This window comes from Carettochelys insculpta, chromosome 1, assembly GCF_033958435.1.
Source record: "Carettochelys insculpta isolate YL-2023 chromosome 1, ASM3395843v1, whole genome shotgun sequence".
NCBI lineage: Eukaryota > Metazoa > Chordata > Testudines > Carettochelyidae > Carettochelys > Carettochelys insculpta.
In genome coordinates, this window is record NC_134137.1 from 180,583,496 (window position 1) to 180,611,213 (window position 27,718).

Consider the following 27,718-nt stretch of genomic DNA (forward strand, 5'->3'; position numbering starts at 1 on the left):
GAATAGCCGCTTCGGATGACCTTGTGTGATGGTAGTGATGGTGCAGCCCTGGATCTGTGTGTCAAACTTGTGGCCTTTGGCCCTGCCCCAAGGACGCACAGCTCTGTTGGGAACGTTGCCTGGGAGTTCTGTACTGCTGGTGCTGTTGATGTCGCCCTTGCTCGTAACCCCTGTGGTACTGGGGACGCTGTTGCTGGTACTGGTACCGTCTTTGTTGAGGGTAGTACTTTTTCTTTCTGTATGGAGGGGTGTAAATCCCCAGGGTCCTAAGTGTGGCTCTTGAATCTTTACTGGAATGAAGGACCGAGTCAGTTGATTCAGCAAACAGCTTCTGCGAGTCGAAGGGAAGATCGACTATCTTTGCCTGCAGATCCCTCGGTATACCCGAAGTCTGGAGACAGGACTCCCTTCGCATCACCACTGCCGTAGCTGTGGAGCGTGCTGCTGTGTCCGCAACATCCAGGGCGATCTGAACTCCCGTCCTCGAGGCCGCGTAGCCTTCTTGCACAATGGCCTTGAGCACCGGTTTCTTGTCCTCTGGAAGCGAGTCCATGAGGGAGGTTAACCTAGTGTAGTTGTCGAAATTATGGTTCGCTAAATGCGCTGCGTAATTTGCCATTCGCAACAGTAGAGTGGAGGAGGAGTAGACCTTTCTGCCGAACAGCTCTAGCTTCTTGGCATCTTTGTCTGTTCCCCCTCTCTTGAATTGAGATGTCTTTGATCTTTGTTGTGACGACTCCACCACCAAGGAATTTGGTTGTGGGTGGCTGAACAGGAACTCCATGCCCTTCGCCGGCACAAAGTATTTCTTATCCGCTCTCTTGTGGACAGGCGGAATAGTCGCAGGGGTCTGCCATATCATAGTGGCGGACTCCAAGATTGCTTCATCAAGCGGTATTGCTATTTTGGAGGAGGCCGGAGGTCTCAGATTTTTGAGGAGCTTATGGTGTTTCTCTTGCACCTCTGCTGTCTGGATGCCTTGCGTGAAGGCCACCCTCTTAAACAACTCTTGAAACTGTTTGAGATCATCCGGAGGATGGACGTTCCCCGGGGCCGTAGCCTCGTCCGGGGAGGAGAGCAAGGAACCACTAGGGTACACCTCTCTGGACCCTTCTGGTTCCTGTTGGCGATGGTACATCCTCTCGCTGGAAGCTTGCAAGGGAAAATCTCGGGGTTCCATAACCAGTTCCTGCTGAGATACTTGAGTGTCTGTCCCCGTTCGCGATTGCCCTCAGGGATACGGGACCGTCTGTGGGGATCTTTCCCTGGTAGATTGCCGGTGGTGTCTATGCCCTGCGTGATAGGGGCGACCATGGCAGCATGGGCACTGTTCTTGGGAAGGTGACCTAGACCACTCCCTTGGTGCATACCCTCTGCGTCTGGGGGAGCGAGATCGTCGAGAGATCTGGGACTCTGGAGAGAGCGATTTGTGATAGTATTCCAGCGGCTCAAACCCCAGGAAGGGTGAAGGTGGTCCCAGCCTCGCGATTGCCCTCAGGGATACGGGACCGTCTGTGGGGAACTTTCCCTGGTAGATTGCCGGTGGTGTCTATGCCCCGCGTGATAGGGGCGACCATGGCAGCATGGGCACTGTTCTTGGGAAGGTGACCTAGACCACTCCCTTGGTGCATACCCTCTGCGTCTGGGGGAGCGAGATCGTCGAGAGATCTGGGACTCTGGAGAGAGCGATTTGTGATAGTATTCCAGCGGCTCAAACCCCAGGAAGGGTGAAGGTGGTCCCAGCCAGGGCGAGGCTGGTTGTAAAAATGGAGACGGGGGCTCCGGGTAGGCTAGGGGGGACCCCTGCCTTCTGGTTGGAGTCTGCAGCATAAGCGGAGGGCTGAGAGAGAGCAACTCTGCAGCCCTGTCTGGAGAGGGGCTGCGGTGCCTTGTTTTGTGTGCAGCCTTCCCCCTCCCTTGAGGAGGTAGCTCCGCCCCCTGACGTGTAGGGGATCTCTGCCCCGTCCGCGCCGTGCTCGGCATGCTCATGGGTGGTGCCGCACGGGCGGTGTCCTATGGTGCGTGCAGGCTGCGTGCCTGCACGCTCTGCACTGCCAGTTCCCCGGTGGTTGGTGCCACTGCTTGCGGTGCCGCCAGTACCGGCGCTTGTTTAGCCGCCGCCCTGCCTGCGGTGCGGGGCGGCTGTTTGATTATCGGAGGCTGAGCCGCCTCCACGTGGCTCTCCATGCCGCCGCCGATCAGCTGCTGCTGCGGCTGGGGGCTGCGCGCTCCCCCGTCCCACTCGCTGTTGCTGCCGGCAGGGATCGGGCTGGGGAGGCTCTCCTCCGTTTTTGCGCTGATGGGGTGAGGGCGGCGGCTTTCCTTTTATGGGCCCCGGAGGGTCCCCCCTGCTGCGGCCGCTCCGGCACGTCTGGCTGGAGGGCCTTGTCGAAGAGCAGCATTTTAAGCCGCATCTCCCTGTCCTTCCTTGCTCTGGCTGTTAATTTTGCACAGAAGGAGCACTTCTGCGTGACATGGGACTCCCCCAGGCACCTTATGCAGAGACCGTGCCCATCAGACGCTGGCATTGCCTCTCGGCAGGACTCACATTTCTTGAATCCTGAGGAGGACATTGTTGGTGAGTCTTTCAGTTCTTAATGGGTACTTAGCACCTTCTCTGTGCTGTTTTTCCCCCTCTCCGATAGCCTGCCGCGGCAGGAGGGCTAATGGCCCTAGGCTCCTGGCCTCCGGTGCTCCGCTTGATACTAGGACTGGACTGAATTCCGTCCCACTTGTTGTTTTTTTTTTGAAAATAACAACTGGCTAACTTAACAGTAGCCTAAGAACTTGAAAACTTTAAAGAAAAAACAGTTAAAACCATTGTATACGCTAACTTGGCCGTAGCCTAGTCGGATTCTGTCTGCAGCCGACGGCGGTTAAGAGGAACTGGCGGGGACCGGATCGCGCACGTGGCCAGGAGTGCGCAAGGGAGCGGTGCGCACCGGCGCATGCGTGGTCTGGCAGAAACTGCTTGGAAGATCCGATCTGCGGCGCTGGGCGAGCCCGACACCTATTGTGGAGCACCCACGGGGACACTCGAAGAAGAACACGTTAGTCTCAGTCCTCAAACAGATTAATAATTCAGTGATGATTACCGCCCTGAACTACATACCTATCCACGATTGCAGGGATTACTTTAAATCCTCTTCATTTCCTCAATATATATTCAAATGTTCCCTTGTGATAAAAATGTTAGCCAGCCTTATGTAAAAGTGCCCCGGGAAACCCTTAATGAGCTTCAGCAAGGATCAAGATACTAGCATGATCCAGACATCACACCCCTGTAGTGTCCATTACCCACCATGCAGACAAGCTCTTGCTTGCACACAATTCAAAGCCCTCTTAGACCACATCTATCCCAGGAAAAAAAATATTCTTTTTTAACAACATGATAGCTGGCACATATCACTGCCACACTGTATAACATTAGTGCATTCCAGTATTGACTGTAAGCTGAGCACTTGAGCAACCACCCAGGAGAGTTTCAGGTGCCGCCCTACTGATTAATAGAGAGCCCACAGCCACCCGCATGGTTTCCTACTGTGTTGAACTGTACGTGCCGTGTACATAAGTACAATGTACATATAGGCATACAACAAAATTTATGCAGTCCATAGACGGAAAAATCTAGAGGGAACACTTGTGGAAACCAATCAATTTGCAGCTTTGTGCCTGGCTAAGGTGCACTGGGGAGTAGGGAGGGTGGTCAAAGAGTCTCCAATGGGGCTTGTGTTACTGATTTACATTGGACAGAAACAAGGTGAGTGAGGTCATTTCTTTTATTGGATCAATTTCCATTTGTGCGAGACAAGCTTCTGAGCTGAGCTTAAAAAAAAAAAAAAAAGTTTTTTACTTCAGGTCTGGGAAAGTTTAGAGTGACAGAGCAAAATATAAGAGGAAAAAGATTGCTCAGCAGTAGTCACATATTTGAAGGGACTGTTTAAGGTAAAGAGGACTAACAAGTCTCCAGCCCTAAGATGGAAAGGAACTAAGTAATTGATGGGCAAATGGAGGCCCATGGGCCACATGCGGCCCATCAGGGTTCTATGTGTGATCCACAAGACATTGTTTACTTTTCTCCACATTCTGGGCTGGCAGGTTCCATTGGCATAAGTTTTTTCCTAACCGTATTACCAAAGCGACATGCAAGTAAAGCAGAGGCATGTGAACAGATGTACGTCCCAATTGCAAACAATATTGACTATAACAGCCAAAGGACGGTTACAGTCCAGTTGGAACACCCTCCAAATTCTAGGTACACAAGCACAGTTGGTAAAACTACCCTATCCCACAAGACCACCTTGGCTACGATAAACTTGCAGTTCACTGAAATGAAAGAGGGCCACTCATGCGGCCCCCTCACTAGCCTAGGTCGCCCATCACCTAATGCTCCTGACTGTAGCCCATATGCAGTATCATGAACAATTACAACTCACGAGATGGTAATCGCACCCTGAAAGAAATCCTCCCTGAACTTCCTCTTCTGGCTTTCAAACCACACTCCACCGCCAAACTCATTAGAAGCAAGTGCTCAGCAGACCAGGATATACCAACTTAAAGCAGCACCAGTCCCTGCCAGAATAGATGCAAAACTTGCAGACATCTCTCTAGTCACAATGACCAAAAACCACAACACTTCTTTCAGGATCCAGGGGTCCCATGCATACTGTGTACATCATCCAGTGCACTAAATGCCTGAACAACAATGTAGGAGAAACCACACAATCATTATACTCTCGCATGAACTCACACAGAAAATATGACAAAAATACTGCATCACCCTGTGCGTGAACATTTTTCACAAAGTGATTTCTCCACGTTTGATCTCTGTCCTCATTTGCAAAGGAAAACTGCACAACCCCTTCAAAAGATGAGCCTTGTAGCTTAAATGTACAATTCTGCTGAACATGAAAACATTGGATTGTATAGAGATGCTGGATTTTATGGTTTACTACGATCAGTAACCTCCTAATCTACCCCGTCCAGGTGCCTTTCTCCTCTTTCTCTGATGACTGCCCCATCCTGTAATTAAATGCAACAGCAAGTACTTGTTGAAGAAAAGCTCTATGTATGTTTGACTTTCTCATCAAAATAAACAAGACCAATAAAAGATATTATGTTACGCATTTTGTGTCTCTGAGCCGGGCCGACACAAAATGAGTAGATTGATAAACTACACTCATCCCTCGCTTTACAAGCATAATACCGTCCCAACTTTCTGCTCATAGGCAGAAACTCTTAAGAGTGACACTAAATGCCTATTAAATTACATGTAAAAGTCTCTGATTGGTTCCTAGGGCTCCCAACTCTGGGAAGGAGCAGCATCAGGTGGCACTGCTTTTGAAAGGTGAGTGAACCTTTGGTTGGGGAGGGTTAAAGGCTGGGGGTAATTTGGGGCTGTAAGAGGGAGGGAGAGTTAAAATCTGGTGGTGGCTCAGGGCAGGGGTTCAGGCTGCCACGGTTTAGGGCTGGTGGGGGGGGGAGGGGTCGGGTGGCACAGGGGGTCTGGCTGTGGGCCTGTAAGGGGGTCTGGCTGCTGTGGTTTGGGGCTGTGGGGCTGGTGTGGGTCAGGCTGTGGTGGGGAGGGGAGGTCTGGCCACTGGGGTTACAGGTGGGGAGGGGTCTGGCTGCCGCGCATACAGGCGGCAGAGGCCTCAGGCTGTGGGGCTGCAGGGGGATACAGGCAACTACGGGGTGGGAGGGTATCTGGCCATGGGGGTTACAGGCGGCAGTGGGGTCTGGCCACTGGGGAGACAGGGGTGTTGGGCTGCAGGGCCATGGGGCGTACAGATGGCTGTGGGCTCAGGCTGCAGGGCTGCCAGTGGTATAGACAGCAGGAGGTGGTTTTCAGGCTGTGGGGCTGGTAAGAGGGTCTGGCTGCCACAGTTTAGGGCCGCAGGGGAATGTCAGGTGGCGGGGGTGGGTCTGGCCACAGGCTGCCAGGGTCATCAGGCTGCCACGGTTTGGGGCCATGGGGAGTTGGGCCAGCGTGGGGTCAGGCTGCAGTGGGTTGGAGTTGTGGGGCTGGAGCCACAGGGAAAGGGGTAAGGCTTGTATGAGTGGGGGGAAGTTCACTTGTGGAGTGAACTAAGGTAGGTAAGTGTGTCCCTCGTTTAAGCGAGTACTTGTAAATGAAGTTAATGAGGGATGAGTGTACTTTGCGTTGACCCAGCTAAGGAAATGTCTTCACTTAAATTTAGTTCCTGTTGATGTAAGTGCCTCTCTGTGCTGATATAGTAGTACTATCTCTCAGACTGCTTCTACACCTCCCATTGGAGGTGGCACGGTAATGAGGCAGTGCAAAGCTGGCTGATTTGGCACTAACGTGCATATTCAGTGCCTAATTAGAATAATGGCAGCCATGCAAGTTTCGAAGAGCAGCCTTTGAATTGCAGATTGACAGTGTAGATGGGGACAGCTTCTAAATAAGTGCCCCATTTCAATTATCCCTTACTCTGACCTACTTTTGTGGGAGCAAGGGAATGCCGAAGTGAGGTGCTTATTTCAAAGCTGCCCCCACGTACACTGTCAGTCTGCAATTTGAAATTTGTGCGACTGCCATTATGCTAATGAGGCACTGAATATGTACACTAGCACCTCATTAGCCTGCTTCAGATTGCCTCATTACCATGCCACCTCCGACGGGAAGTGGCATATACAGAAGCAGCCTCAAAGTGCGATAGAGTCACAGTCTACGTAGACATCACACTGTTTAAGTCTGCAGTTAACAGATTTCAGGATTGTCCTGCAGTGCCTCACTGGCAATACAATTAATAGAGGTACTCCTAGTGAAGACCTGCACCTACTGATGCTGTCTTTCCATTGTCCCAGTGAAGGGCTCAACACCCAGCTCTGCCCCAGGCCCCACTCTTTCCCTTCCCTCAAGGCCATATCTCCACCCCCACTCTGCCTCTTTCTGCCCTATTCTGCCCCCTTCCCTAAGCACCCTGTCTCTTTGTCCCTTTGCCCCTACCCCTCAGTGCACACACTCAGCAGGCAGTAAGGGGAAACACTGATCTGTGAAGCTGCCAGCTGGCACAAGGCACTTGGGAACATAGGAGGTCCACTGAGTACCAGTGCCATCCCATCCATTAGGCAGACGGGGACAACTCTCGTGTGTTTCGGGGAGCCCTTCACTTCAGAGGACGTGAGCTCCAAGACAGCCTGAGGTGTTACCAGGGGTCCTGTTGCCAGACTCAGCGAGTGACCTGGCCCAACCCACTCCACTATACCTTACTGACTCCTGAGTTTGCCCGGGGCAGGGAGTAGAAGCTGGAAAGAGAGCTGGCAGAGCCTGGGGTGGAGGTGGACACATTGTCACCTCTGTCAGGGACAATCTTGGGGTGGAGATTTGGGGCCCCCCACCCCGGCCATGTGCTCCAGCCTCACCCCTTCTCTGTTCATGATTCACTTATGCCACCCCTGCTCTACCTCTACCCAGTTCCTCCTGTGGAAGCACCACACCACTTCCAGCGAGTGCAGGGGCAGCCCCCGCGCTCCTCCAGCGTGGCACAGAGCCAGGGAAGAGGCAGGACCGCCCCATGCACTCGCCAGAAGCAGCACTGCGAGCGGAGGGGGGCCAACACTGCAGAGGTGCATGTGACCCCTGGGCATTCCCCATGTGTCTTCTCTGTCAGGCCCCGGGCCCCCTATGGCCAGCTCTGCTCAGCACCCCAGCAGCCAAAGCGTCTGCCTCTCCGCCCTCACCGCTAGCGTCGCACACGAGCGACTTAACGGCAGCGGTGCCCGTAGGCCAAGGGAAACTCAGTCCGACCCCTTAGTGGTGGCCGAAGTCAGTTTCCAAGTTAAGTGGGGCTAAGCCACCTTCAGGCCGCGGAGCAAAAGGCACCCCGGGGCGCAGGAAGCCGCGGCTGGAGCACAGCCTCGGGCTGGCCCCGCGTAGCCCCCGACCCCGGTGCTCCGGGGGCTGCTCCCGCCGGCCGGGCACATACGGCGGCGACCCGAGAGCTGGACCTGGGGGAGGGAAAGCGCTCCAGGGCCGCAGGCCGGACACGCAGCGCCCCCCCTTCCCCCACCGCCAGGCGGGCACAGAGCGGCCCGGCGGCCGCCACACGACCAAGCCCGCGGTCCCGGCGCAGCCGCCGCGCTCACCTGCACCGAGGGCGGCTGCCCCCAGCAGCACAAGTAACGGCCGCAAGTCCCCCGAGGGCGCCATCCTCGCGCCGGGGCTCTCGCGCCCGGGCCTCTGCTGCCGCCAGCGGCCGCGGCCCCGCTCCTCCGGCTCGCGGGATCACGGCGCAGCCGTCAGCCCCCAGGGCTCGAGCCGCTCACTGCGCATGCGCTTCCCGGCTTCGGCGCAACAGCCCCGCTTCCCAGAAACCAGCTCAGCGCGAGCGTCCGAAGCGAGCGGGGGTGGTCGGGGGTGACGTCACAGCCAGGGCCTCGGCCGGGACTCGCGGTGCCGCTGGCGCGCGATCTGCGTGGGGCAGATTGTGTGAGCAGCAAAGAGATAGAAGAGGAAGAGGGAGATGCTGCAGGGGCTCCAGGGTACCACAGTTCAGAGCCTGTTCAAGACATTACAGTGTAGTCAGTCTGTCAGCCAATCATGGATGACTCCAGTGAAGGGCAAGGATATGCACAGGTGTGCTTGTCCTTCCAATGTTAAAGAGGTAGCCTGGCCCATCCCTGAACTATCAAGACATAAGTATTGACTCTCCATTGTTCTGTTTGTGTGAGAAGAGATAGTGATGCAACAGAGGCAGGGAGGTAAAATCCCATTTAATAAGTTAACTGGTTAAATGGAGAGGGTAGCTAGGAGGGAGCTGCCAGAGTGCTGGAGCAGTCCTGCCCCCCATGTGCCCTGGGCCGTTGTGGACCAGTGCTGCTTTGGCTGCACTGAAGCAGTCCTGCCCAGAGCTCTTCTGGGCCAGGCACACAGCAGATGAGGGCTCCTTTGGCTGTGCTGGAGCACCATCCACATCTGCAGAATGTCTGATACTGCCGAAGAGAGAGAAGAGGACATGTTCAATGAAACCCCATAAACCAATACAGCATTGGATTGAGAACAATGGACCTGGATTTTGGGTAGCAGATAGAATAACCCTGACTAGGGCTCCAAAGGTGTGTCTGTATGAATTTGGTCCCGAATAGAGACAGGGAGTTTCTTAAGCAGATGGTGTAGTTTCTTTTGGTCTTCCCCAGTAGGATCTGAGGAAAAAGCTCCATAAAATGTGGAGGTTTAGCTGCCTCCTGTTTACAGTCTGACTTATTCATGATGACAAGAGCACCCTCTTTATCAGCTGGTTTAATTATAATGTCAGAGGTTTTGTGAGACTCTGGACAGCATTGTGTTCAACACAGCTGAGATTATATGTTACTTGTTTGCGCACAATGTTAGGTTGTGGAAGCATTGAATATAAAAGTCCAGACTGTCATTACGACCGCTGGGGGAGGCCACATAGAATTCTTCTCCTTTTGGTGTTGGTAGGTGGGGGGATCTAATGGGTCAGCCTGACGTTCACTGGTGTGTTGGAAGTATTCCCTCAGAGGGGGATGGTAAAAAAATGGTTCAGGGTCCCCACAAAGTTGTATCAAGTTCAAGGGAGCGGTGGGGCAGAAAGAAAGTCCCTGGGATAAGACAGACTCTACTGCCAGCTAAGTCTTTAGCTGGGAAGATTGACACTGCTAACTCTCTGGAACTTTTTCCCATATTCCTTATAGCAGTGTCCAACTGCAGGGGTGTGAAGCAAAGCGGTGATCTTGAGCTGAATCTCACAAGCTGGTGAGTACTGCTCCTGTTAGTGGCCTGGTAATGCTGTGAGAGTTCAGTGGATCAGGGACTGAACACTGCAGAGAATGCTCTGAGGGTTCAGGGTTTGTGTGTGGCTGTCACTACCTTTACAGAGTGAGCAAGGCCTAGAATGCAATGCTTGTCCTGCCAGAGGCTGGTGGTTTCAGGGAATTGATGCACAACAGCTACAGACAGGACTCCCTGATGCGAAAGGCAGGTAGGTGGGTGGTGGTGAGGTGCCTCGTAGTCCTGGCAGGGCCTTCCCTTCCAGGGCTAGTGCTCTACACAGCCAAGCACCAGCACACATCCACATCCACACCCACGAGGGGAGTGGCCATTCTGCAAAGGCGGTGGACTTCAGGGCCAGAAGCTGTGCGGGCCTTGGGTGCCATTTTAGGCAGAAGCTGCTTCCTCTGGTCTAGGAGAGTTGGCAGGCTGGAGAAGGGCAGAAGGTGGGCAGCACAGGCAGCAAGCGGTGAAGAGCACAGCAAGAGGAGCAGCTGTGTTATCAGCTGAAGAGAAGTGGTGCTTTGAAGAGGAAATCGCTGCTTCTCTCCAGCTGCCGGCTGTGCTACTGCCCCTGGCTCCACTGGAGTTCTTTGGCCTCGCGAGCACCCATTACTGCTATTTGGTGAGTGGGAGCTGGGCCTACAGCCTGTGGGAAGGCTGGTTGGTGGATGGGTCTGGGGGCTGCCAGAGCTGGTGCTGAGCCCATGGCGGGGGTGGGGGGTGGCCAGTGACTGGGGCTGCTGGAGCTGGTGCTGCACCCATCGGGGGGCACCAGCCGGGGGCTGCAGGTGGGGCCTGCTGGAGCTCTGGTGCTGAGCACCCAAAGGCAAGGAAGGGTACCCCTGGGGAAAGTCACAGCATGCTATGTGTTGCCTCATCACGCATTCATCCACTATGTCCTGCACACTGCTGAGAGTCAGATTCCTGCATGGCAGGAAATAATTAGTGGCCCTGGGTGCTTGCAAACCCACAGGAAGTGCTGCAGTTGTATGTTCTGCATCCGCAATGTCATGAGAACAGTGCAGAGCTTGATGCGTGCCACCCTTCTCTCAGAGATGAAAGGCAACGAAAGGTGCTGAGTGGGTTTGTAGGACTTAAACAAAATAAAACAGTGATGGCATTATGGGATGGAGAATAGTGCATGCTGGGAACTTGACTCTTAGCTCCCGGAGATCCATCCCACAATACACTGTGAAAAGTTCCTAAAAACGCATCAGGCCAGACAGCAGTGTGTGTAACACTGCAATACCTACCTATGGTCCCCTTCAGACACAGGCACTCCCGTGATGCAAGCAGTGATACACCGACTTTGATGGATTTATACCAATGTAAGAGCTGTCGCCCAAAGTTTGTAGTGTAGTGGCCTTAGAGGTGGGGGATTGCAAGACCCAAAACCAGAAGAATGGATGTCAGATTCAGAAAAATGTTAATAGCTGTGGAGTTTGAGGAGCTGCTGGAATGGAAAAGGAGGAGCTGAAGAGCCAATCCCACATATATGGGACAAAAGCTAGAAGAAGAATGTGTGCGTCTTTATAACTCACTTCATTCTTAGGTCCAATCTTGAGCAATCCCTTCTTGCAACCACTTCTAAGTGGCAAGGCTCTTTGGGAGCTTTCCAACCAGCGTATTCCAGACCATAGATATATACAATCACCATTGTTATTCGTAGTCATTTTTTTCTGTTATGGTATCAGGGTGCGGGCCTTGTTGTGTGGTGTATTGTATAAACACAGAAAAGAGACAATCTTGCCCTGAAAGCCTTACAATTTAATAACTCAAAGGTTATGGTTTCACTAGCAAGTTCTGCTGGCAAAACCCTGGTTTTGTCAACAAAACTCGTGGAGCGTGCACACACAAAATGCATTTTGGCAACAGTACCTGGACAAAACACAGCACTTTCGCTGGCAGCCTTCTGGCTCAAAGCTTTGAGGCAGAACGCTGCTGTCGAGAGATCAGTCTGTCAACAAAAAAGCTGGGTGGCCACTCTGAGGGGACCTCCTCTAGACAGACAGGGCATCCACAACAATGGGCAGCCCAGTCTGCTGTGCTTCCGGGTGCCTGTTTTGTTGAGAGAGCAGCCGGGTAGTCTGGCTGCTCTGTTGACAGGGCGTAGTGCTCTTCCCATTGGGTTTTGTGTGTGGTCACGCTACGTGGACACTTTTGTCAGAAAAACTCTCCCGACGGTGACTTGTGCTGACAGATTGCTGTAGCGCCACTGGAGCCAAAGTAGGGTCCTGTGGCACCTTATAGACTAACAGAAAAGTTTTGAGCATGAGCATTCGTGAGCGAAGACTCACTTCATCAGATGCATCTGATGAAGTGAGTCTTTGCTCACGAAAGCTCATGCTCAAAACTTTTCTGTTAGTCTATAAGGTGCCACAGGACCCTTCGTTGCTGTTACAGATCCAGACTAACACGGCTACCCCTCTGATGCTTGGAGCCAAAGGGTTAATCAACATGTAAAGGATGTGCCACTTTAACTATATGGATGTAGTGGGTGCAGTTGTACCTATATAAAAGGGTTATATGGATGTAGCTTATTCTCATATGGGAAGGGGAATGACTATGCCAGCTGTGGCAGATCACAGTCTGCAGTCAACAGGTGCCTGGGGGGAAGGGGAACATTTTGGGCACTGGAGGAACCCCTTTTTGTTCCCCTTGTAAGTTCCCAGAGAGTGCAGTCCTGCAGGCTTCATAGGCAGCTGGGGCTCATCAGGGGTCAGCCAGCATCAGGCTGGAGTGGAAGCACCTGAGACCAATAAAGTCCTTCAGGCTCTTCTATAAAAGGGTTTCCCCAGGCAGCAAGAGTGTGGTGCTCTGTGCCATGCTGTGCCTGGGGGGAAGAGCTCAGAAGGTAGTGGTGGGGTGAAAAGGCCCAGGGAAAAAGAGCTGTCATGGGGCAGGGGTAAAATCCTCCATTGGTTCCTTCCCTGCCTAGGTTCCCTGGGCTGGAGTCCATGGCAGTGGGTGGGACTGGGCTCCCCCCAACTCTCCCTGGTAGGGCTGACCAACTGGGGTATGGCCAGAACAGCTCCAGGCAGGAGGAGGAGGAGGGAACCTCCTCCACCCCAAATTTGGACTGGCCTGTGATAAACATGGCTTGGTAAAGGGAGACCGTTGCCTTCGGGAAGTCCCAGGGCAATGAGGGGGGGCCTCCTTGAGTCTCTGATGCCCACAAGGAGCTGCCTGGAAGTGCAGGACCCTTTAGGGGTGGTTGAGTGGTCTGTCACACAGCATAAGACACCTTTATCCATCTGCATGTACACTAGGGCTTTTAATGATACAAGAATTTTGGTAAAAATATGCATGCCTAAGTAAAAAGTTATGAATAAAACTTTTAAGAGTAGGCCAAAGAGACAAAAAAGAGGGGATTGGGGACATAGCAGCATACAAGTGAATGGAATTGGCTCAGTTTTGTTAGTTACAGGGTTTGTAATTAATTAATGGTTTTACTGGCCAAAGAAGGGCTGAGGAAGGGAGTAGGAAGGACAGGAGGAGGAAGAGAGAACCTTAGCTCTGCTTCACTGTGGTCAGCAGGCTAGGTGTTGTAGATATATGGGAGAGGTGAGTCTTAAGGAGGAATCTGAAGGAAGATAAGGTAGTGACTGATAGGTATATCTCCATATATTTAAAATCCAATCTCATAGAACTGGAAGGGATCTTGAGAGGTCAAATCCAGTCTCCTGCCCTCTTGGTAGGAACAATCACCTGACTGTTTTTTAAATTTATTTGCCCCAAATCCCTAAATGGCCTTCTTGAGGATTGAGCTCACAGCCTTGGGTTTACACGACTCAGTGCTCAAACTACGTTTTATCAAAGCATCTTTCCCCAATGCAGGGGTCAGCAACTATAAGAGCAAGAGATGTTTTTTTGTAACTCATTACTTCAAGAGCTGCAATGTGAATATGAAACAGTCCTTAATAAATAATGGCAAACCATACTTTTTGTAATCCTTATTTTAAGAACAGCACCCAGACTGTGATTTCTAATGCAATACATGTTTACTGCAGGACATTCACAAACTTTTTACATGTTCTCTAAAAGTTGCACTTTTTTTCTGTTGCTGGCAAATTTCTCATTGCAGATGAGACATAAAAGGAGCCCAGTCAAACTCAATATAAATGCAAAAAATTGGGTTCATTCAGTTTGAAATTCTATGTTTTCGTCTTCAGTTTTCCTTTTCGTTGTTTTGAAGCCATTCCAACCCCACATTAATTACTCCAACTTTATTTCATGTTTAACTTCAGTTTTCTTTCTTAAAATGCATGTGGCCCTTCACAGCAGGAATGCTGCAAGTTTCCTTTTCCTTTTCAAAATCAAGACTATTAGCAACATGATCAAAGCACAGATACAGTATCATATCCGCATATCAAAGGACGATTTAGCCAATGTGTCATGATCACGTATCATTTGCTATTTAGATATGAGTTGTTCATTTTTGGGCTTTTAGACATTCACTGTTTATGGAAAATAATCTGGAGGACCTTTTTATCTTACTTTGCAATTATAGCATTGGGAGCCACAAAGTCCTTAAAGACATACAAGCCGTTCCAGAACTGCAGGTTGCAGTCAGTCCCCTGCCCCAGTGCAAAGGGTGGCATGGGAGACAGCACAGAGTTATTTAAAGGGAAGTCTGATCAATAGATGGTAAAGGCTGGGAATTCTGGTAGAGTGTGTGGGAGACAGTGCCATGATACGTCACTAGACACAGACCCTAATTGTGGGTCACTTTTCAGTCTCTCCCTACATCTTGGGCAGCCTAAAGGGGACAAAGTCATGGTCGATTTGGATGGTAACAAAGGGCCCTTCTGCTTCCAGTTCTTGCACTCCCTATTGCAGAAGCTTGTCAAGAGCAGCTAGATGTGTGGCCAGAACACTTTGCCTTTGGCTATTCTGACATGCTTCATAGAGCCATATGCAATTGACAGCTTCTGGAAATTAAAAAAAAAAAAAAAAAAAATTAGGGGCCAACCTAGCTCCTACTGACCTCTAGAATTCTAGAGGTATAAATTTGATACCATTTTCTCCAGTCTGTACCAGTGTGGAGACATGGCTCAGATTTCAAACCACTTAAAGTCTTTAAAGATCCAGGCATTTTATGGATTATGTAGACCACCTAACTCCTACTCCTACGTGGTCAGTGCGCCTCCAGAGAGAAGCGGCTTTTGGTATAACAGAAATCAAAATTCTGAGATTGCAGTAGGCGCCTCAGATATTCTTACCAACTCACACTTTGTTTTGAAAGAGTGTTAAGAGTCTTTTATTGTTAATGTTCATTTTTTTTTAAAATCCCACTGGTGGATGTGATTAGACAGATGAAACTCAAATTTTCTTCCAACAAATTCACCCCAGTATGGCCCTTTGTAAGCCCTAGTCTACAGGAGGCTGAAGCTGACAGGTACAGTAAACTAGGGGCTGGCAATCCCCAGCACATGTACCAAGAGCCCCTGCCCTAACAGCAGCCCATGAGATGATTTTCAATGGGACATGAGGCAGGAGCTCAGACTTGCCCCTCCTCTCCATGCAGTGGGAGTGCAGAGATCTGCAGGCGCTGCGCTGCTCCTGCAGGTGCTCACTGTGGCAAGCAGAGCTGCTGTGGGCAGGTGGGGGTGCATGAGCCCTGCCCATGAGCTGGCCAGTGGAGTGGCGGGTAGGCTGGGCTTCGGGTGCAGGGCAGCGCAGAGCTTCTGGAAGTTGGGCCCTTCAGGCCAGGACTGGGGCGGGGCATAGCGAACTTCCCCTGCTGCACATGCCTGCCGCTCCCCCCACCATCTGCTCCCCTCCCCTCTGGGAGAAGGCAACTGACCCCTCTTCCTCCCACTGCTGCTATCTGCCCCGTCCCTTGGGACCAGGGACTGAGTCCTTCTGACACCGTGACTCTGCCATTTGCCCCTTCTTACCCCAGGCCCAGGCCTCCTCCCCTCACACCTGCCACCCGCTCCCTAGGGACAGGAATTGAGCCCCTCTGCCCAGCTCCATTTGTCCTGGGGATGGGATTTTTTTAATCCCTCTACCCCTGCCTCTGCCCAGTGTCTGGGATGAGGGCCAAGCCCTCTTGCTTTCTGCTTCTGCTCTGTCTTTCTACCTCACCAATCATTGCCACCATCCTTTGGGCAGGTGGTTATTTCTAGCAAGGGGCTTGGAGGTTCTGCTTCTCCAGGGCTGCCCAGTTCCTCCCCCTCAACTTACTTGCTCCCAGCATATGCCAACCCCACTTCTGCACGCCAGAGCTCTGCTTCCTGCCACTAGTCACAGCTAAAGGGTGAAGCTCTGCATCTTAATTTATTTATAAATGAAGCTGTTGTAAGTAGGACTATTAGTGACTTTAAAAAGTATATTAAAATTAAAGTATTTCTCAAGAAAAAATAAACCAAAAAGTAAAGAAAAAAATGGAGATTTGTGATCAAAGTACAAAACAAGGACATAACATGTCTGAGCTTTATTGGCACCTTTACCACAACTTCCTCTGTAACCTGGGGTTACCATATCTTTCTGTACTCAATAGACCAGGTGGTTGAGATAATCTTTTAAAAGAGCAACTTCTGTTGGTGAGAAAGACAGACTTAAGCTGGTCCAATAAAGGATGTGACCTCACCCATCTTGTCTCTTTAAAATCTGAGAACCGAGACAGATCCCACAACATTTCTGTACATTAGTTTTCTTTAATTAAAATAGAAATAATATTTAGCATTGCAAAAAAGGATGGAAAGGGCCAGTTTGTTAATGTTGGAAAATTCTCTCCTTCACAAATGTTGAAAAAGTGACTACTGAAAAATGATATCCTCGTATAAAATATTATCATTAAAGGTGACTGTAGTGCTTGGGGCTTCACTCAGACCAGTAAAGCGTTGTGTTAAAGACTGGCCTGTAATCCTGGGTGGTTCTGTGCTGTGTACAGTTTGGCTCAGAATCAGCATGCTACTCACAGACACCAGCGTGCTGCTTCCTGAGGGGGTTCGATCTCCATCCCCCCTTAAGGTGGCTAAAGGGCCCTCATTTGCTTGCCTGATGGCTTTGTTTACCATGCATGGAAATGTGCTTGTATTGTCCTAGGTCATAGCTAGTGATACAATCAAGCCTGTGAAACAACATTCCTGTGTCTAGGGCCGGGTTTACACTAGGGGAGAAAGTCAACCTAAGATACATATAGAATAGTGTAGCTGGAGTAGATTTACTTTAGGTTGAATTTCTCCACCATTCCGCAGGGGAGGTCAAAAGGAGAAACTCTTCAGTTGACTTCTTATTCCTCATGACTCCAAGGAGTATTGGGGGTGATGGTGGTGCCCTCAGCGTTCAATTTAGCAGGTCAATACTAAACCTGTTAAAATTGAACCCCAGAAGATTGACCTCTGGTGCATTGACCTGCTGGTAAGTGCAGACAAGTCATAGGACAAGCTAGTTTGAGGTGTAGTCTGCCAAACACATTTTAAGAACAAACTTCCAGCACACCTCTATTTCTTTATACACCACCCATACATACACCACACACTAATAGTAATGACCAGTCATGTTACCTATTTGCATATAACATCTTACACAACACGTCCTAGATAGAACTTACAACGATAGTCAGTGCAATGCATATGTCAGGCCTGGTGTGTCTTAGGGTTTGGTGTACCCTTGGCCAGCTGGTATTGAAAGGCTCCCAGAGTCACAACAGTCAACAACAGATTGTAGCAATAAAATAGCATAATCACAGGTCTCCACATACAGACCTTTGGCAATAAGTATCAATAATAAAATAGGTTGTGCAGATTACTCCTTTAAAACTACTTGGAAGGAAGTGGACATTTTTTTAAAATAAATCATGTGTAGCCAGTTTCCTACTAATAGCTATCCTTGAGTTATTTTTGTCAGCTTTTGGTCCTATTGCTATAACTGTATGGATAGTCAGCATCAAAACAATTCTAGAACAACTGTCTCCTTCATATGCAAACCAAACTAAGGAGAGATGTTAACATAGTTATACTGGAAGGTGTTAATGGCTGGATGGCCACCAGTTTTGGATGGTTTAGGTTCAACAAATCATGCATTTTGGCAACAAGTTAGATTAGATGACTCAGGTCCTTCTAATCCTACAGATTCTGTGAATAGCCCCTGTCAAGTAGACCTTTGATCTACAGACAGACAGTCACAAGCTTGGTTAAAGCCAGTGGTCTTACTAAGGAACTTTCAGGCTCATTGAAAGGAACAGTTAAGCCCTTCTGTGTGAAGAGATAGCTGGAAACCATAGAAACCAAAGGGCTACATGGTTAAGCCTCATCTTAAACTAAGCCAAACTTACCGCAGATTCAGGGAGTATGTTATTGGTTGTAGCTGTGTGTATGTGATTTATTGAAAGTTTGTTGAACCTGATGGGTTTCCATGAGTGAATCTCCAGCCAGCTCTCCCCCTCCTCATAGGCACTCCAGTCTCAGGGACCCCCCAGGAAAGACAAAATTGAAGAAAACCCTTAAACTTGCCCACTGAATTCCCTGCCACAGAGTGAGACACAATTCCTCCCAGGACAAGTGATCTCTTCTTTTCCATTAATATATCCTGAAAACAGATATGCAGGAGAATTTCTTTCCTCAGGCACAAAGGTTGTGTGGGAGTAAATAAACTAGTGACATCTTTTTTTATTTGAGATAAACCTTCAGTCTGTTGGGGAGTTTGGAACTTGGCACATATCTGAACTTTGTAGCTAGAGGGATGTGGCACACCTCAACAAATCTTGATACGTTTCCACTCCATCAAGAAATGTGAAATCAGTTGAATTCTTCCTGCTTGCAGGGGATTTGCTATGAAATTTTCACTCAGGTCTTTCTCCTACAGCTAGGAGATTCTTCTTTAACTCAAGGCGTGGATTTTTGTAGGAAAAAAATCCTGCATTGCATTTTTGCTGATTACTGTAATAATCCATTCAGAGCTGTCATTTAGGAGTCCTCTTGGTGTCTCAATGCCATCATGCTCTCACATGGCAACACCTGCTATTGATGCCTTCTAACATCCCTGGTTGGCTAGGAGACTCTGTCCCCTCCAGGCAAATGGTGAACTTGTCTGAGTTACCCATTCCTTTGTCACCTCTCATCTGCATTATAGCAGTGTACTATAGCCGGACATAAAGTATAGGAAATTCCAAATGCTACAGAACACTAATGTGTCTCCTCAACAGTATGGTCCACTGTGAGCACATCAAATGTATTCTTTGTTCTCGGGTCCTTCTTCCCTTAGACTGCTGAATCTAGGTTCAAGGTTTTGCGCCCTATCTTCAAGGTGCTCAATTGCCTGGGCCTAGCATATTTAAGAGATCATGTAAAGCTCCAAGATGAAGAACATTTTGGACAGCGCTGCTGCTCTGGAACAAAAGAACTGTAGTGGGCTTAAATTGCAGCTAGGGAGATATAGGTTGGACATTAGGAAAAATTGCCGGGGTGGTTGTAGAAGTTGTAGGTTTCTTTGTAGATGTTTTTGTAACTTTTTTTTTAATGTATCAGATTGTTAACCTGAAGCCAACCCCTTTTACCTAGGGGAGAGGTGATCCAAATTTGTATGGTCTCTACCCTTTGACCTGTCCAGGTCGGGTGACCCTTCCAGGAGCTGTAGTTCCTGCTGGCATAGTCCTCCAGGGCTTTGAAACAAACCAGCCACCTCACCACGACAAGGAATAAAAAAGTCGTCAAATCACAAGCTACAGACATTCATAAACAGATACCTGAGGCACATCCTTCCCATCAAATGGCAAGACTTTGTCACAAATGAGGAGCTTTGGGACAGAGCAGGACAAGAACCAGTTGACATTGAAATCCAGAGAAGAAAGTGGAGATAACTAGGCCACACTCTCAGAAAACCGTCATCCAGCACAGTCCATCAAGCTCTCACATGGAACCCGCAAGGAAAATGCAGAAGAGGAAGACCTTGGACATGTGGAGAAGGTCTACTGAGGTTGAAGGACAACAACTGGGTACTCCTGGAGCCAGCTAGAAGTTTTGTCCCAAGACAGAGTGAAGTGGAGGAGACTTGTAGATGACCTGTGCTCCATGCAGAGTACAAGGGTTTAGTAGTAGTAATAGTGGATGTAGAATCTCCATCATTGGAGATATTTAAGAACAGGTTGGATAAATATCTACCAGGCATGATATAGATGGTGCTTGGTCCTGCCCTGAGGGCAGAGGGCTGGATTTGATGACCCCTTGAGGTCCCTTCCAGTTCTGGCGTTCTATGATTCTATGGGTTCAGTCATAGAAATTCCCTTGAAACTGTCACTGGATGGGCTGGTCATACCACTAAGCCCACCTTCCTGCCCTCTGAGGCACCCCACTACCCTATCCTGCTGAGTCAGAAGTGCTGGTCTTCCCTAGCCACGGCACAGAAGGGGGAGCACAGCCTATACAGAACAACACAGACATTGAGAGCAGCCCAGCTCTGGGAAGGCTCAGTCACAGGGACTTGACACAATACCCAGGTGCATAGGATCAGTGGGACCAGAATACTAAATAAATTAGTCTTCCTATGCATAAGAGTTTTATACAAAACAAGCTCATAAGTTGGTCACTCCCTTTAATCAATGAAAGTGTTATGCACTGTTGTTGTCCTCCCCAGGTAACAATCATTTATATAGGACTTAATTAGAAACAAAAGTGAGTGCATCATATATAAAAAGTAGGATTTAAATGGTTGCAAGTGATAACAGACAGATCAAAGTAAGATACTAAACTAAATAAAGCAAAACGCAGCAGCTAGGCTTAATACTCTAACAAAGTTGTTACATATAATTCCTTACCCTAACAGGAGTTCTAATAATCTTTTCTCACAAACTAGGCAGCCTCCTAACTTGGGCACAGTCCTTCTCCCATTCAGTCTTAGATGTTTCCAGCAGACATCTGGTAGTAAGCTGGGAGCATTTTGGTGTCTGACATCTGCCAGCTCCCTTATTGTTTGGTTCCCTGCCTATAAATAAAGTTTGCCTAGGAAGGAAATCCTTTGTGTTCAGTCTTAACCAGTTGATACCCTCGTGGAAAAGTAGTCCAAAATTGGTTTCTAGTATCATGACCTGGCCACGTGTCTTGGCAGGCCCAACCATAGTCCAGGCTTACAGGAGAAGCAAGACTATTTGGAGATCATTGTCATGAGGCTGGGGTCATTAAGTTCCTTGAGTACTGTTAATGGCTTTCATCACCACATCTAAATACATAAATGGGTTTATAATTCATATTTCTAACTTCAAATTCAGGAATGATACATGCAACAAATAGTATATATACACTCAGGGGGTTACGGGCTTTCCAATGGTGGGTTACACAGCATGTTTTGCATTAGGCATATTCCAGTGAAGCATGTTCATTTCCAGAAAAATACAGGGGCACACCATCAGAAGCACTTTCTTCTACTAGATGAAGTCTCACCTGTGCAGGAATCAGAGCTTTTCCTGGGGACTGTCTGAGACCATGCAATGAACTACCACACAAACTAAGAACCATCAATAATTGTCTACTCCAAATGCAAAGTGCTCCTCTTATGCCTTGCACTCTCTAATAGAAACACATAGCAACATAAATATAAAATAACTCGAAACAAATAAAATACAAATCCTATCAAAGAAAATACTCCACTGCATACACTATTCTCCATGTGTGGAGAAAATGCAAGGAAAAGAACAAATCAGACATGCACTGAAGTTAGTGATGTCATGTGGAAGGTATGTTATGATGGTGAGGGTGGTATGAGACCTTATATCCAATAATATAGAATAGAAATGATAAAAGTCCTTTCAATCTCAGAAGTATCACAGATAAGGCGTTTCCATTCCACACTGCATGAGTGGGTGTGGGTTTACTACTGAGGCTACTAAGGGCGAATTCAACCTTCTAGGGGGCTAGTGTGCCCAAAGCCTGGTGACAGATAGGCCTTGTTGCAGGCTCAATATCTCAAGTAACAAGTTGCTGTGGACGATTTTTTTATTACAGGACAGTTCTCAAGTTGAACATGGTTGCTATAGGCTTTATTTTTGCCTGGCCTCAGAATCTTTGATTCACATGTCAAGATTTTAACATGAGATATTTCTCAGCCTGCCAGATCAGGGCAGCTCAAAAAGCTGTGATATCCAGATTTGTATTGCTGGAAATTGAACGGCATTTCCTCTCTGAAGTAATATCAAAAAGTTCAACAGGAAGTGAAATTCTTACTTTTAAAAATTATGTGACTTATAACACTGGAGGAACTAACGGAATGTAGAAAAAACAATTTATGCTTCCTGCATGCCCAGCCCCTGCTCGTATTGTAAATAGCAAAACATCTGTGAACTTCAAAGAAAACAGGTGCAGGATCACTGTTATGTGAGGAATCAAAATAAAATTGCATCTTTGCTGAATTTATTTCAGTGTGGCTGACAAATGTATGGGAAGGAAATTTATGTCTCAGATCGACTATTTTGAACGAAATAAGAGAGATAAAGAAAATGACTCATCCTGTTTATAAGTTTTTTTTATTGGTATATTATCTTATGTCCTTTTTCTGCAATTGTCTTTTGATGTCCCACTGCACCAGCACTGGGGAAAATGGCTATTTGTGTTGGTGATTTATTCCTAGTACATGTGGTTTTGAAAGATGTATCACCATTGTGGCCAACATTTCCCGTGAAGGTACGGCAGGTGTGCCCACAAAAAATACCTACATCCTCACCGGGACTGCAAAAAGCCTGCAGTATAAGGCTGCATTTCTGCCTTTGGTAGTGTGTGGGTAGACTGCTGTGCTCAGAGACAGCCCAAGTGATTTTACAAATGGGCACTTTTTCCCTTATATTGAAGGTGGGATGGAATCAAGTCAAGTTGTTGTTCAGACATAAATCTAATCAACTAGGAGTTCTTAACTTACTGAGTTTGATCCTCAAGACATGGGGGATGTACCCTCTCTCTGCAAGAAGCAGTTCAGAAGTCATTGTTTGGCTCATTTCAGAAGAGCCCTGACAGCCGTCACAACGGATCCTGAATACCATCTAGTAATGGTGGAATGGTTGTCATGCTTCATCCTGTTTCATTTTTTTTGCATTATATCTACATGGAAAGTGAAAAGTCACTGGACTCCATTTCCCCTTCAGACTCTAAATCCTGCAATGATTGCTTGCAGACAATACAGCCAGAACGATTCAATGTTTTAAATACAGTTTCCATTGACAATAAAATATATGAATAATTGAAATGTTTCTGTTTGGCTTTTGCTTTTAATCAGAATCTGATCCAGAGGTTAAATCACTTCTCCAGCGCCAGAGAGTCAGATGCCCAGTTCTCTATCCTTTGGAATATATTGTCTTAAAAAGTCGTGAAATAGATGCCTATGAAAATGAAAGGTGCATAGGGTCAATTTGTGCTGCATTTTCTTTCATCGGCTATGCCTCCTCTGTGTTCAAAGGTGTGAATGCAACCTGGTAGGCATAGCCACACCAGCTTTAATCTAGTCAGCATGCTAAAAGTAATAACAAAGAGGTAGCAATGAAGGCTTCAGCACAGCATAGGAATGTGAGCATGTATCCAGGGGAACCTGGTGGATGCACTGATGCCATGGTCTTCACTGCTGTGTTTTAGACATGTTAGCTAGGTTAAAGCTAGTTTGGGTATGCTGGCCCAAACTTCAATCACACCGCTGATGGAAATATAGCCATGCCTGTAACAACAGCAAATAGAAACTTAACTATGACCCTATTACAGATTTGATCCCAAATGACCATAGAAAAGATGATAGCACAGAATATTAGGGTAGCTTAACTATCATATAGGGACAGTTGGATGATTGAGACTATTTTTTCATCTTCAATGAGAACCAGTTTCACTGTAACCTCATTGCAGGTGCAGAGATGTCTATCTATTTTTAAAGAACCTAAGGTTGTTTTGATCCATTGCAATGAAAACTTGCCACTGAGAACAAGTCTTTCAAAACCAAGTGGTTTCCCTTCCCTTTTTTCACTCTCTTGACATACGTACATATTGCATGATAGTATCACAAGTTGTACATGTTCATATTTAGTATTCGCTTTATCTTGCCACTGATTTGCTGGAAGAGCTGTGTTTGTCAATCTGCAGAAGTGAGAAGAGAGGACTGAGTAAAGGAGAAGCCTGAACCGTGCTGTTTGTCCATTTCAGCGTCAGGGAAGAGGGACATGGGGGCAGGTCCTCATTTTTTTGTTTCAGCATTGTGCTCTGATACTTTGCCATTGACTTCACTGGGGCCAGGATATCACCCATGGTATCTAATTTGTCTTTTTGATACTAGTAGGAGTAGTAATTATTTTTATTAACAGAGCAGCAAGAAAGCCCAGCTCATGGACTAGAACCCCATTGTGTGAAGAGATGTACAAACAAAAACAAAAAGAGGGTCCCTGTCCCAAAGACCATGTGGACTAAGGATAGCACAGCAGGGTCATTCCTCTGCTGTACTTTCTTCAGATTATATCAAATTATTGACAAACTTCCTCTTTTATAAAAAGAAATGAGGTTATTTTAGTCGGAAGTGTAACTAAGAAATTTCTAGTATGCGGTATGTAGTTTGTCAGCTGAGCTAGTGGAATACTTAACTGTAAATTTTGAGGGAAAATTTGCTAAATTTTAACTTTTTCTGCTAAAGTGCAGAAGCAAGGAAGGAAGTCTTGACTTACATATGCATTTCATGTCACTCACTCAGCATAAACCACAATTAAAAGAAAATTTTCCCAAGTAAGCATGATTTTGTACAAGTTGTGACAATTTCCCCTGTCAGCCCCTGTGGGTCCCTGCACTTCCTGGTGGTTCTCTGTTGTGCCTCAGAGACTCACTGAGACCCCTTATCTGCCCAGGCCTTTCCAGAGGTAGGTGTCTCCACTTAGCGAGCCATCCTCATCATAGGCAAGTCCAGAATGGAGAGGATAAAACCAGTCCCTTGCAGGCCTGTGCCTGCTCCAGTGGAGTGACCCTCTGGGGAAGGGTGGGGGGAGTCCATAACCGCCCTCTACCCTGGACTCCGGTTCAGGGTCCCTTAAGAGAACAAGAGGCAGCCGGCAGGGCCTTCACCCCTGCCCCAGTGAAGCAACCTCATCCTGGGCCACTTCGCCCACCGCTTCCCCATGGTACCTTCTCGTTCTCGTTCTCGTTATCGTTCTCGTTCTCGTTCTCGTTCTCGTTCTCACCCCTGCCCCTGCTCTCCAGTGCACCTTCCAAAACCTTCCCCCCTTCTACCAGATGGGGAGCCTTTTATAGGGAGTGCAGGGCCTCAGCTGACCACAAAAGCTGATTAGACTCAGCTGTGGCTAATTCTTAATGAGCCCACCAGCTGCCTGCCTTAATTGGGTTTACTCCAGGAACAGGAATGCATCTCCCACCATTCGGTATACCTGCCTTCTTGCAGGCTCCTGTAGCCCACAGGCAGCAGTCTGCCACAAAGTTTATCATAATATTCATCTTCATGTGTCATTGGAAAAGTTTAAAAATTCCCCTTCATTATTTGCAAATTAAACATTGTAGCATCATACTAGAAAAATGTTTCAACCAGTGCAGTGTGCCTCAGGGTGTTTGCATGTGTCTGGGGGTGGAGAGAGTCGTAAAAGTCCATCACGGGATAGCCAAGTGCAATCTAAGTAAAGAAAATATTATTTATCCCATTCTCTGCATGCTTTAAGGCCAAGTATTGGCTCTCAGACTTGCAAAACATGCCCCCCATGTGAATTATACAGACTTGGTGTCACCACTGACACTTGTTGAGTTAATCTGAGGGGGTTGCAACAATTTGGACTTCAAATAATGGGTTGCCAACTTGAAAAAGTTGAGAAATATTGCATTAGAATACAATGCCTTAGCTCATTACATCTCCGCTCCACAGACGGCTACTGTACTGCTGTTAGTATAAAACAGGTTCATATACTTTCCATTTAAAAAACCTGGTAATTTAAATTGAGCCTGAAGTTGCCATGGTATTAACAGCCTAATCTTGGCTAGTAAATCATTAGGAAGACTCTCTCTAAAGAATAGCATCCATAGGCAAATTGCTGTAGACCTAAGGAGTTAGTGAATGTTACTTTGCTGAAGATGAAGCCATGTGTGGGATGCAGAACCTAGGTTATGCTATGGCCATATAACATGGAAGTTTTTCACCAGAGGTCATTTTTTTGAATTAAGGTTAACACATTCTAGACACAATTCTACACAGCCCTGAATTTTCAGTGTTGCTAGACAAGTGTAAAGCAGAATACAAACATAAGCCAAATAAAATTTCACAGTGCAACCCTGTAAACTTAGATTTTAGGAGCGAGAATTATTAAATAGCTGATATAGTAAACAGGAACCACCATTGCTTCTCCGAGTTACCTCTTTTTCTACCATGTACCTGATACTATAACTATGGGCTTTTATGTAAGGAATTAGAATTATGACTAGCTTGCAGAACCTGTATGGATGAAAATAGGTGACTTTAAATTTTCTTTCTTTTTTTTTTTTAAGTATTTTGACTGTTAAGAAAATGCTGTGATTGCATGTGAGCATCTGTAAATTTGTCAGCCAAAACAGCTTTCTAGTATATACCTGCTGCATGCAGTTACCTTGATTTAAACCACTGTGAGAGAGAGTGAAAAATTAAATGTTGCTTTTTCCAGGCAATGCTTCTCGCCCTAAGCATCATTTTATTCAAAGGATGGGGTAGCCCTGAGACTACTCTGATAACACCAATATAGAATGTTGCAAAAAGTCAGTAATCTCAGCCTTTTTCTGAGGGTTGATACTAAACTGGAGTGGTAGGTCAAGATAAGCAGATTTCTCCACTCTGGTTTCATACCTGAGCGGCAGGGCTGACAGGTACTAAGGGCTCCGGAGAAAGGTGGGAGTGGGACCTGGTGTCATGCTCCTGGACAGGTCGGGGACAAGGTGAGATCAAAGGCAGAAGAGGTGGGGCCAAGGGCAAACAGCCCTTCAGATCACAGTGCTGATGCCCCCAGCCCAGCTCCATCAGAGCTGCAGGGAGAAGCAGCATCATTTCAAAAAGTCCTGTGGCACCTTATAGACTAACATGTTTTGAAGCATGAGCTTTCGTGGGCAAAGACCCGCTTCATCAGATGCAATCCCAAGATCCCTTCTGGTCTCACATTTTTGATTCTGTGATTATCCCATCAGGTTAATTACCCAATTTGGATAGCTAATTAACACAAGAACCACTGGACAGAAGAGCATTGGGGAAGTGGGACAGGAAAGCAGGCTGATGGAGGGGCAGGCGAGCTAGTAGGACCTGATAAAAGGGAATTTGCCAGGGAGACACCCATCCACCCAATCTGATGAAGCGGGTCTTTGCCCAGGAAAGCTTATGCTCCAAAATATCTGTTAGTCTATAAGGTGCCACAGGACTTCTTGTTGTTATTGAAGGTACCTCCCTGATACTCATCATTTCAAAGGGGCCCACTACTGCTACTTTGGCAGGGGCAGGGGCAGGGGCAGGCGCAGGGGCAGTGGCTGGAGCTCCAAGCCCCTTTGAAATGCCAGGGTCTGGGGCAACTGCCCCATTTTGCTCCCCCCCACCACCAGTAGGCCCATATCTGAGCAGTATGGTGATCTGGCAAGGTGACTAAAGTTGGATAATTGATTTCCGTCTCATACTAGCCATACCGTGCTGCAGTGGCATCTTTGCATGACATTATATTGTGTTTCTTCTTTACTTTTTCATTTAGGAGCATCATATGTACTGAGTAGTGGACTTTGATGCTCACACAGGAGGTAGGTTCAATGGTCTAATTGTAGTTTAAAAGACAATCTCTATAGTCTCTCAAAAACAGAGACATTTTAGGCCAAGAAAAGCCTATGACAGTACAGTATAGTTATTTCCACAAATGAAACAACACATTTTTCTGAAGTAGTTGAAAAAGTAGTGTCCAAAGACCCGTCTTCCTCTTTCTTTCATGTGATACAGCTGCAGTTGAAATCAGCTGAAATGGGAGAGCTGAGAGTTCCTGTTTAAACAGGAGGAGGTTGGCAT

The 27,718-nt window shown here is 47.7% G+C and overlaps 1 protein-coding gene across 1 annotated transcript in view; it reads right to left on the reverse strand.

Annotated features, from left to right (window-relative positions):
• IFNAR1 (interferon alpha and beta receptor subunit 1) overlaps window positions 1–8,261 on the reverse strand; it is a 55,601-nt gene extending 47,340 nt beyond the window's left edge. Inside the window, exon 1 of the mRNA XM_074996817.1 lies at window positions 8,113–8,261. Coding sequence (XP_074852918.1) covers window positions 8,113–8,176 — 64 coding nt within the window. The 5' untranslated portion in view covers window positions 8,177–8,261. The remainder of the gene's footprint in view (window positions 1–8,112) is intronic.
• Between the last annotated feature and the right edge of the window lie 19,457 nt (window positions 8,262–27,718).